The sequence below is a fragment of the Anolis sagrei genome, chromosome 2 (assembly GCF_037176765.1).
Source record: "Anolis sagrei isolate rAnoSag1 chromosome 2, rAnoSag1.mat, whole genome shotgun sequence".
In the NCBI taxonomy this organism is placed as follows: Eukaryota; Metazoa; Chordata; class Lepidosauria; order Squamata; family Dactyloidae; genus Anolis; species Anolis sagrei.
The window spans coordinates 85,433,881-85,445,390 of record NC_090022.1 but is presented as its reverse complement, the minus strand read 5'-3'; the positions used below and the strand labels follow the sequence as shown (position 1 = coordinate 85,445,390).

At 43.6% G+C, this 11,510-nt stretch overlaps 1 protein-coding gene across 1 annotated transcript in view; it reads left to right on the top strand.

The window, feature by feature from the left end:
• Positions 1 to 8,300, top strand: part of TCOF1 (treacle ribosome biogenesis factor 1) — a 47,318-nt gene extending 39,018 nt beyond the window's left edge. Inside the window, exons 15-18 of the mRNA XM_060765447.2 lie at positions 595 to 1,137; positions 5,120 to 5,190; positions 6,725 to 6,758; positions 7,683 to 8,300. Of these exons, the coding sequence (XP_060621430.2) occupies positions 595 to 1,137; positions 5,120 to 5,190; positions 6,725 to 6,754 (644 nt within the window). The 3' untranslated portion in view covers positions 6,755 to 6,758; positions 7,683 to 8,300. The remainder of the gene's footprint in view (positions 1 to 594; positions 1,138 to 5,119; positions 5,191 to 6,724; positions 6,759 to 7,682) is intronic.
• Positions 8,301 to 11,510: the final 3,210 nt, after the last annotated feature.

The following is an 11,510-nucleotide window of genomic DNA, read 5'->3' as shown; positions in this document are numbered from 1 at the left end:
AACCAGGTCATGTTCAGGCAGCAGGAAATTTCCTCTCATTGTCTAGTTTGCTACAATGGGAAGAAGCAAAATTATTATCTTCCTTTCTCTAAAAAAAACTTCAGTATCATCTCTGAAATGCAAAACATTCATTCTGCTTAGGAGCAGCCTAGCAGTTTATGTTCTGTGAAATGGCTGCCTTTTGATAAAGACAAGCAATTCAACTAAAGGACCGCTGACAGCCCAAAAAAGAAGTTTGATGCTGCCACCTGTTGGACATACTGAGAAATAAGACAAATATGTGTTTTATTTTTATTTTTACTTCTGAGTGCTGTATGTATTTATCCCTTTGGCAAATGCCTAAAGGGAGACACTGATCCAAGTTGGCTTTGCAGTTAGTCCCAAGTGTGCAAGCAAAATGAATGGTTGGCAGATGTTTCGTATCAGAAAACGCTCCCTCTCTCCTTCTGCCTCTACACTTTTTCTTCCACATTACATGAATTTAGTGAATTCAGTAGGGAAAAAAGTTTTATTTCTCACTAAATGTTGGCTAATGGACTGCAGAAAACTGTCATTGAATTGGCTCTGTTATTGATTTCAATTTTGTGCCTCCAGAGACTAGCGCCTTGCCGGCTTCTGGGAAAGAAGCAATCGTGGCCAAAGGGACTGCAGGTAAGGGAGCTGCGGCAGAGAAGAAAGGACCAGGAAGGGACCGCTCCAAAGCCTCTGCCACCAAGAAGGCTGCAGCAAAGACTCAAAGCAATGGCAAGGCAAAAGAAACCCTGGCTGCCAAGTTGCCAGTTGCTTCCTTGTTCAAAGCTGACCCTTCAGAAGTCAATTCTAAGATCAAAGAGGGCCCTGAGGCCCAAGTTCCTGCCACAGAAGCTCAAGATAACACAGATGGGGCCACCCCTGTTGTGGATATCAAGACTCCAAAAGAACTAAAGGGACCCAAGAGTGGGGAGAAAAAGAAGCCGTCCAAGAAGCGGAAACTGGCAACAGGGGAAACTGTCTCAGGGGAGCCAAAAGAGAAGAAGTTGAAAGGGGAGAGCATTCTGGATATGCTGACCAAAAAGAAGAAGAAGAAGAAGAAATCTAAGTCTTCGGACAATGCTAAGCCAACAAAGAAAGATGGCAAAGAGAAAAAATCAGATAAGAGTAAGCACAATCTTTCCTGAATACCTACCATCAAAGCTCCATGTTAATTGATATCTCCTTTTCCTCTCCCATCGTCAGTGCTCACTGCTTTCCTCAGGTGGGCTCCTCTGGTGCTGTTTACTGGCAACAAACCTTGCTGTTGCAGTTAGGTTTGCAGGCTTTCAACATTCTAGTCAGGTTAGTTCACTGAGAGAGTGGGAAGCCTTGGTAGCATCACCCAGAAGTCAGTTTTTCTCTTGTGGATTTGGGAGGCTAGCATTTGACCAGCAAGACAGTAGTGGAACAAGGCTTGATGTGATTCACTGCTCCAACACTGTACCAAAGATGGTCAGGTTTGTGGTTTTCTGCAATAATTCAGTCCAGAGTTGGTCCTAGATCTCCCTTGTTTTCTGTCTCCCCACCAGCGTGGGCCTCTATTACTTTGATATACACCTATTTAATGCAGGTGGAGCATCCTTTATCCAGAATTCAAGAATCCAAAATTGTCTCCATTGGTGGACTGAGATAGTGAAAAATTTTGTTCCTGATGGTTCAATGTTCGCAAATTATGTTTTATTTACATAATTATTTAAAACATTCTGACTTTTTTGTGTTAGGAGCAACTTGAGAAGCTGCAAGTTGCTTCTGGTGTGAGAGAATTGGCCCTCTGCAAGGACGTTGCCCAGGGGATGCCGGATGTGTTACCATCCTTTTGGAGGCTTCTCTCATGTCTCTGCATGAGAAGCTGGAGCTGACAGAAGGGAGCTCACTCCATCTTGTGGATTCAAACTGGCACAAAAGGTTTAACCCATTGCTCCACCGTGACTCCTAAAATGTTCTACCTTCAGTCAGGCTATGTTTATAAAGTTTATATGGACATAAATGAATTTTGTGTTTAGATTTGTTTCTACTCTCTTAAAATATTTCATTATGTACATATATGCCAGTGCAGATATTCCAAAATCCAAAAAAAAAAAAATCCCAAACACTTCTGGCCTCAAGCATTTTGAATAAGGGATATTTCTATCCTGTAGTAAAGGTAATAGTAAAGGTTTCCCCTGGCATTAAGTCTAGTCAGGTACGACTCTAGGGGGTGGTGTGCAGTTCCATTTCTAAGCCAAAGAGCCGGCATTGCCCATAGACGCCTCCAAGATCATGTGGCCAGCATGACTGCATGGTGTGCCATTACCTTCCTGCAAAAGCGGTACCTATTGATCTACTCCCATTTGCATGTTTTCAAACTGCTAGGTTGGCAGAAGCCAGGGCTAACAGTTGGAGCTCAACCCACTCTCCGGATTTGAACCGCCAACCTTTCAGTCAGCAAATTCAGCTCAGCGGTTTAACTCGCTGTGCCACCAGGGGGTCCATATTTATCCTGTATGTCCCTTTAATAGATCCTCTGCCAGATCAGTGTTACCTAAGCTGCCTGATGTGGAGAACCATTACCCCCTCCCTGCCACTTTCCAAGTGCCATAGACTGGATGCATATTTAAGCCCATTAACTCCTGTGCTTGCTTGCTTGCTTGCTTGCTTTCCTGAAAACTCAGCAGATACTGGCAGTCAGAGGCTGGCAGTAGTTACCATTTTATGCTAGATACTGTCTAAGTTGTTTTGTTGTTTGTTTTATATTATGTTGCATTTTCTTTTTATTGTAAGCTGTTTAGGCTTTTAGTTTTAAGATATAAGCACATTTAAAAACAGAAAGGGAAACCAAAACCAAGCATATTTTGGCTTAACATTTTACTCTAATGTAAATTGACTCTCCAGAGACACCTTCTGTTAACCTTTTTCCATTCTGGACATGGTTTCGTGGGGTTTGGAGTTTGTTCACTAACTGACTAAAACGGGTTGCTTTCTAGCAGCAAGCACTTTCTCAGGGTAAAGAAGTGTTTCTGACAGAACTCCTCAGGGTGAATCTGAGCAGACATGCAGGGTGTGTGCATACCCTCTCACCTCTTCCTCTTTTCTTTCTTTCCTTCTGGCCATCACAAGGCAAAGCAAAGAGGGTAAGAGATGTGTAAACTGTTTAAATGGCAGGGCATTTGTGTAGCTAGAGAATGGATCCTTCACTGTGTGGGCAAAGCAAGGCCACATTTAAAATTAAAATGGAGGCTGTCCCCCAGTTCCAGCCATAGGCTCAGAGTTTTATTAGACAGGACAATCACTTCCCTTAAAACACACATATGTTTCTGCCACACAAGTGCTGCTAATTTTCATTTGAAAATTGGGAATCATAAATGTCTGTGCAAATGACTCAAAAGTTATTAAATGCTAAGGATTGCTATTCTTGCAGAATAAAAAGCAAGAGAGGGCATCTTATAACACATTTAAGACTACCACATTTATTTTTGCCTGAGCACTCTACTTCTTCTGTGCCCTGATAACAACAGAGTGAGTTGCTGGACTGTTGTGCCTATTAAAGAGGCAGCTCTCATTTCATACTAGGGCCCCTTCCACATAGCTGAATAAAATCCCACGTTATCTACTTTAAACTGGAATATATGGCAGCGTGGAGTCAGATAACCCAGTTCAAAGATGATATTGTGGGATTTTCTGCCTTGATATTCTGGGTTATATGGCCCTGGGGCTTCATAGCTTGCTCTTCATAGACTCCCCAGTTATTTCTCCTCTGCCGGTTCACCAGGAAGAGGTTCGCAACCTCATCCTTTCCAAAGAAGGGAAGGGGAATAGGATAGGTGCGGGGGAAAGATGTGGGGAGGGGGATTAGTGGGAGGCTCTGTTGGAGCTGAGTAACCATTGCTAGACAGGTGCAAAACCAAAAGTAGATTTCCAGAGTAAGCCTATCACTTTGATCTTTGGAGGAAACTAGTTATGTGCATTTTCTCTTGCGCTGTATCCTAGTCTGGAATGAAAACAAATATAATAAGCACTTGAAAAAATTGTTTTTTAATGTTAAAATTTACTGTTTCAGAGAAAATTTGAAGTTAGGGGAGAAATCAAAGGGGAGGGGGATAGCATCCTTCTTTCACATTCATTAACCCACTGAAACAAATCTATGTACTCCTGGTTAAGAACCCTAATTTAAATCTCATCTAGACTGTGCTATATATTTTTACAAGACATAATAATAAAGCCATTTATTCCAGCTCATCCTCATGGATTGTCCGTGCAACTGCCAGCCTTTTTTCTTTCCACCCATTTCATTTTGTCTCTCAATCCCTACATGACTCCTCCGCCCTGCATCATGACATTCTCCCACCAACCTCCTGAACAGTCAGGAAGGGAGTAGGGATTTTTATATAACTTTCTGATCCTTGTGAATAGGTATCTTTAGCAAAAAAAAAAAAGCCTCTAAACACAAAGTAGTTCATGATTTAAAATATCTCAAAGGTTTCCTATCTCCATTTCTTTCTTTTCAGGATTTATGGTGAAACAAGGCTCAGAGGGTTCTAAAACTGATGGTTGTCCAAAAAAATGAGAAAGAGGGAGAGAAGGAGGAAATAAACACAGCCCAAGCAAAGTTTTTTGAGATACAAGTTTCAGTCCTTAGCAGCAATTAAAAAAACTGATATTTGGCTGCAATGATGCATTTACTTTAACATAAAGTTGAGTGAAAGCATATCTAGCTGAATCCTAGATTACAGGCAATCCCATATTTATGAACATCGGATGTACATAGACTCCTAGTTACAAATGTGCCTCTCCCTTTCCCCTTTCCTTCTTCGTGTCTTATCCCCCTTCCCTTTCCATGGTGCATCAGCTGGATCCCCCTGCTTCCAAAATGATTCTGCAACCCTCTTCTTTCTGCACTGCCACTTCACCACAAAAAACTCCAGTAACTTTCCTTGCGACTCCAAAGCAGGTTTTTAGAGTGCAGTCAGGAGGAGGGAGTCAGTCAGCCATTGGTTCTAGTAGAAATGTTGGATTCAACCTTATTCAATCCTGGCTTTAAAAATGGTTTTATAAATGATTCTATCAGTACTTTCTGACAGTTGTGATCTGATTTCTTTTTTTCTTCTCCCTCGCCGTAAATCTTTTATAGAGAAAAAGAAGAGTAAAAAAATGGAACCCCTTAGTAAAGATGGTTTGCAGAAGAAAAAGAAGAAAAAGAAGGTAAGAGGCTTATTTGGTCAATAGATCTGCTTTCTTAAACCCCTAAAGCTGCAACGAGAAATAGATATATCAAGAAATAAGACCCAATAGAATTTGTTAGACTTGTGTGGGAGTGAACTGTCTTACACATCCATCTAGGAATACAATGTTTAGTTACATGAATGGTCTGCTAAGATTGAGATATAGTAGTCTCGCTTATCCAACCTTTGCTCATCCATCATTCTGTATTCTCCAACACAGCCTGCCTCCCGCCTGGATCCACAACTGTTTCAATACATTGTGATGTTTTAGTGTTAAATTTGTAAATACAGTAATTACTACATAACGTTACCGTGTATTGAACAGCTTTTTCTGTCAATGTGTTGCAAAACATCATGTTTTAGTGCTTAATTTTAAAAACCATAATGTAATTTGATGTTTAATAGACTTTTCTTTAATTTCCTCCTTATTATCCAGTATTTCTGCTTATCCAACATTCTGCCGGCCCATTTAAGTTGGGTAAGCGAGGCTCTCCTGTACTTCAAAGGCTGTCTGCTTACTGGCAAATCTAATACTTAAAACACACACTTAATTCTTCCAGCCTCTTTCATTTTTCAGCCAGGTGCCAGGAAAGTTCTTTGATGGTGACTATCCTTCCTTATCTCCAAAATGGGAGCAAAGTGCTTGCTCAGATCTATCAAAAATAATCCTTCAGCCCTATAAACCAAGCGTGAAGTTCACACACACAGACCTTTCCCCAAAACTAGATTTTGCACTAGGGTACTGAAAAATCAATTCAAGCCTTTCTGAAATTTAAAACAGGGAAGTCATTTTGCCAATGCGTGAGATGGAGACAGGGGGCTTTCCTACAAGGGCCAAAAAAACTGCAGTGCCCCAGAAATCACTTCTGGGTGTCTACATGATGTCCAGGGGCCTGTGGTCCTTAACATAGGGTAAACTGGGTTGATTGTCAGGGAATGCTCTGAATCTGGAGATTTAGTGAAGCTCAAGAGTAGTCCCGCTCTTTGGGCCGTCTCTCAGGACAGCTGGCTCAGATTCATATTAGTTTGTTGTCCGCATGGGCCAGGACCACCATGCCCTACATTTATCAACACAGAGAAGCAATGAAGGTCCATGTCAGTGTTGTAGAGCTCTGGCACAGCTCCTGGCTGACATGGGTGGCCCATCCTGACATCCGCAAAGGAGGAAGGGGAATCACACTCCTGAGCTCTGTGGCCGTTCAGCAGCAACGTTGAGGAGGGAAGGTGACAGTCCAGCTGGGCCATGTAAACTCCACCCCACCCCGCTGCACTCAGGCATGGAGCATATGGACACCTTCGAGGGCCAGTCTGAAGCATTTCTGTTCTGGACAGAACCTAAACTATCTAGTGTAGATACATTCTGAGATATGATTATGGATGTGATTTTAAAAACTGGAAATACTTATCTGAAACTTGGTCTGTGTACTGTGAGTTGAGCCAAGGACATCTTGCTCTGCTATTTGTGTATGTATTTTTAAAAACAATCTAAGTGAATTATTTTGGATTCCTTCCAGAAAACAGGCGACCTTGAGGGAGCAGCATGATCACGTAAGTGTCCTTAAGCACTCTGCTGATTGCTTCATGTTAACTTGGCCAAGTTTGAATATATAGCTCTCTCTTGCTGGCTAGAATGTTTGGCTTATAAAACACGCTCAGTTCAAGAAACTTGACATTTCCCTGCAACTGCTAAGTGGATCAGTCATCTCAACCAGAGGCCTCCTTTCTTTTGAAAAACAACTCCCATTAAAATCCACAAGCATGTGAACAAAGGAGGAAAATTAACAAAATCTGGCTACCAATATTTTAAAAACTCTAAAATTAAGACAGTAAATAAAGAGAAACACTCAAACAACAGGGGAATTCCTGACCCCATTGGGCTGTCACAATCAGGGCCAGCTAACACCTTCCAACAAAGGATTTCCCCACGAAGGGATCAGTCAGCTTTGAAGCTGCAAGGCTATTCAGTGCTAATCATGCTGGCCATTTGCAACATTCACACTTGCCTCCAACATGCAAGAATTTGCTGACTGAAAGGTCGATGGTTCAAATCCAGGGAGTGAAGTGAGCTCCCACTGTTAGCCCCTGCTTCTGCCAACCTAGCAGTTCAAAAACATGCAAATGTGAGTAGATCAATAGGTCCCACTTTGAGATGAACGCCACCCCTCAGAGTCGGACACGACTAGACTTAATGTCAAGGGGAAATCTTTACCTTTTAACAATACAAGCTCCCTGCTTGTAAGTATAGGGATGCAGGCTTTGAGAATATCTCTAAATATATTGAAGTCTCTCGTGGGGGCAGAGGAGGGAGTCAGGGGTATCTAAGGTTAATAGGAAATGGCCGATTGGCTTTCTAAAGTAAAGCTAGCATGTTATCCACATGTGAGTAAAAAGAGACAGCAGGTACCCTTAATATATCCTAGCAGGATGTGTCAATTTTTTTTCACAATTTTCACAATTTCCTGTCTCCTGCAGTGACTGTACAGCACACAGAAATCTACTGGGAGCGCTCAACAGAAAGGAACAACTTGTTTATATTTTTTAAACAAAGAAGACCTGACTTTGAAGATCTGCCCTGAATTTAAATCTTAATTTATAACTATTTTTAACCGTGAGTTTTAGAGTTAAGTATTACTTGCAGTTGACCTGAGCCTGGGCCTTGGGGAGGGCAGCTACTCTTGATTGCTTTGCCAGGAGAGAAGATTCAGATACGGTTTTTATGGAAAAGAAGATGCTGATGCTGGAGACACAAAGCCAGCTTTGATTGCTCCGGTTTTGTTTTGTTTGTTTGTTTTTTGTTTTTTCAACCCAGCAGTTTCATTTACTGCTATCTCTGCGTCCTCCTTTGTCTTTTCCCATCCAACCCTTAAGAGTTATATTTTTTTTAAAAGGAAAACAACCGTCCCTCTTTTTACACCTTTTTTTTAAATAGCAAAGGAGATGACGATCCCCTGGCTTTAGTCTGTTCATGTTTTCTTCCAGTGTTCAATATGTACAAAGTGATGTTGTCCTTAGACTAAGGTCTTTCTCCTTTTGTCTCATTCTTTCTCTTTATAAATAATGGATCCAAATAAAAGATTATGACTGGGGAAAGACTGTGCATATTTTTGGAAACGTAAAATGGAAAACTCAGCCACAGCTGAATAAGATTTGGCCAGCTCACAGCTAGCTGGAATCTTGTGTTGCATGTAAGTCTTTCTTTTCAAGCATGGGTAGAGTGGGCCAGTGTAGAAACATTGGGGTAGGACTTTAGGGACCAGGTTTCAAATCTCTACTCAGACATGAGACCGACTGTAGAATCGTAAGAGATTGCATGGGCCATCCAGTCCAACCCCCTGCCATGCAGGAAAAGCACAATCAAAGCACCCCCTGACAGATGGCCATCGAGCCTCTTCTGTTGCAATGCCTCCAAAGAAGGAGATTCCACCACACTTCGAGGCAGTGAGTTCCAGTGTTGAACAGCTCATACAGTCAGTAAGTTATTCCTAATGTTCAGGTGGAATCTCCTTTCCTGTAATTTTAGCCCATTGCTCCAAGTCCTAGTTTCCAGGACAGCAAAAAACAAGCCTGCTCCCTCTTCCTTACAATATCCTTTCACATATTTTTACATAGCTATCATGTCTCCTCTCAACCTTCTCTTGTGCAAGCTAAACATCCCCAGCTCTTTAAACCACTCCTCCTAGAACAGGGGTCGGGAACCTATGGCTCGCGAGCCAGGTGTGGCTCTTTTGATGAGTGCATCTGGCTCGCCCGTGTATTCCCTTGGAAAGGAACTGAGCCCGCCTTTGGCTGATTAGGCCCCGAAGGAAGGGAGGAGGGAAGGAAGGGAGGAGGGAAGCAACGGGGAGAGCCTGCTTCCTTGAGAGGCAACGCTGGTAAAGGTCACCAAGGCAGCTCCCCACGGACTCTTGCCTCCTCCCAAGTCAGCCAAGACGTGCTCCCAGAAAGAGAGAGAGCTACGCGGGACTGAAACAGTCGGGGAACAGGGCAAATGGGCCATGCGATCAGGAGGAAGGGAATCCGGGGAAAGTGAAGGGCGCGGGGAGAGCCTGTCGCGCTTACCTGCCCAACTCGGCTCCCTTCCCATAAGCCGAGGCACAAACAGCCCAGCTAATCCGCTTTGCGAAGCAGGAGCAGCAGCAGCAGCAGCCGCGGTCCTTCCCCTTTCGGCCTCCCCTCCACGCATTCTTTGCAGCACCACCAAGTCGCCGGCTGGACTTCGCCTCAGTTGCTTCCCGAGCCCAGTGCCAGGAGCGCGCGCCCTCCCCCGGCAACCTGCAGCTCCGTCGGCCCCGCCCCCTGTTCCCTAGGCTGAGACACGCCCCCTGCCCGGGCTAGGCCCCGCCCCCCGCCAGGTATGTGGGCCGAGCCGCGAGGGAGGGTTAAGGGATGGCTCTCTGAGTCAAAAAGGTTCCCGACCCCTGTCCTAGAACATGGCCTCCAGTCGTTTCATCATTTTAGTTACCCTCCTCTGGACGCCTACCAGCTTGTCAATAACTCTTGAACTGTGGTGCCCAGAATTGGACACAGTATTCCAGATGAGGTCTAACCAAAGCAGAATGAAGAGGCACCACAACTTCCCTCCAAGCTGGCCACTTGGAGTGCCTCTGGTGTTGCTGCAAGGAAGGTCCTCCATTGTGCATGTGGCAGGGCTCAGGTTGCAGTGCAGCAGGTGGTCTGTAGTTTGCTCTTCACACTTGCATGTTGTGGATTCCACTTTGTAGCCCCATTTCTTAAGGTTGGCTCAGGGGCAGCTCAACCCATTACGCAATGTACGCATTTGCAGTATAATTGATTTTGCCCAGGGGTGCTCTTGAGGCGCTCTTGGGGGAAAACAGACCTTGACATATGTGAGTTGTAGTTACTGGGACGTATAGTTCACCTACAAAGAGCATTCTGAACTCCACCAATGATGGAATTGAACCAAATATGGCACACAGAACTCCCACGACGAACAGAAAATATATATCAGTGATTGGTGGCGGGGGGGGGGGGGGCAAAATACTGTTTGCTTATCATTGAAAATTACCTAGGGCCGCCTCTGGGTTGGCTCTGCATCTCATGGTGCCAGAGCACAGTCTGTTCAGCGCCTTCCAAGTTGCCGTTTTCTGTGTGCCCAGGGGGGAGTTTCTCCAAGTACTAACCAGGATCGACTTTGTTTGGCTCACAAGATCACTGTGGTTCAGCGGCTTTATGAAAGAAAAAGCTATCAGTGCCTATTGTTATGGTTGTCTAGTAGCCAGTTGCCATGGCAGTCCAATCTCAGATCGCTCCAGTAATATTAGAGGAAAGATGCCACACAATATTAACTACAATAGAACATGAGGAGACTGCTATTGCACTCATGCAGATGCTCCTTGGGACATTTGGATGACTGTAGAAACTAGAGGAAGAACAAAAAGCATTAACATTGTTTGGTTTTCCAAACTTTGTAGGTGAAGAATAGTCTTCACTGAATACAAAAACCAGAAAGGGATAAGGTATTTTTTGGTGCTGCATTGGGCGCTTATGCTGTAGCAAGTCCTGTTGGTGTGTTGAGATGCAGTACTCTATTAAATCCTAGGGTCATGAACAGCATTTCCTCCTGGCTGTTCATTCACCATCAGGCTTTCAATCACTTAGCACTTGTCCTGGTCATTTGTTTGCCCAGTTTTTATGCTTTGTGGAGTGGAAACTGTATCTTGCAGAGACCAAGATATCTCAACGCTACATTTTCCTTGTATTCAGAACATACCAACCACTGCTGTATTGTACGGTGATAAAAAAGCTTTATAAGGTTGTGACCTGCAGGAATGATTTGAGTACCCAGTTTATAAAGGATGGATCAATAGGAGCGCTCTTCTGATAGAGTAACAGTGGTCATTTAATGCTATAGGAGGGTCCTCAGTTTGGACTAAAGGCCCCACCCCCTGTGGTTTCCTTAACACAATACCTATGGCTATGGAATAGGTCACTGAGAACTTGCTGCAGTGTAACCATGCATAAGACTGTGCTTCAAATGTTGCTTTTCTTCTTAAATCTCTAAAGTCTGCAGCAGCTTTTTTTTAAAAAAGGAGGCATCATTCACACATCCAGCTTCCCACCTGCTCCATTTCAACTCCTTTGACTCCACAGCCGAGCAGAATCAAATGGAAACGACTGACGCTTGTGCAGCATTAACACGCACCAGGCAATTATAGAGTAGAATGAATGAATGTCTGAGAACATTTCCCTTAAGTAACTGGTAATTTTTTTGTTTCTAAGGATGTTCTGGCATGCTGTTGGAGTGATAAAAGGTCAATCATTCATTTCAATAGACAAGAG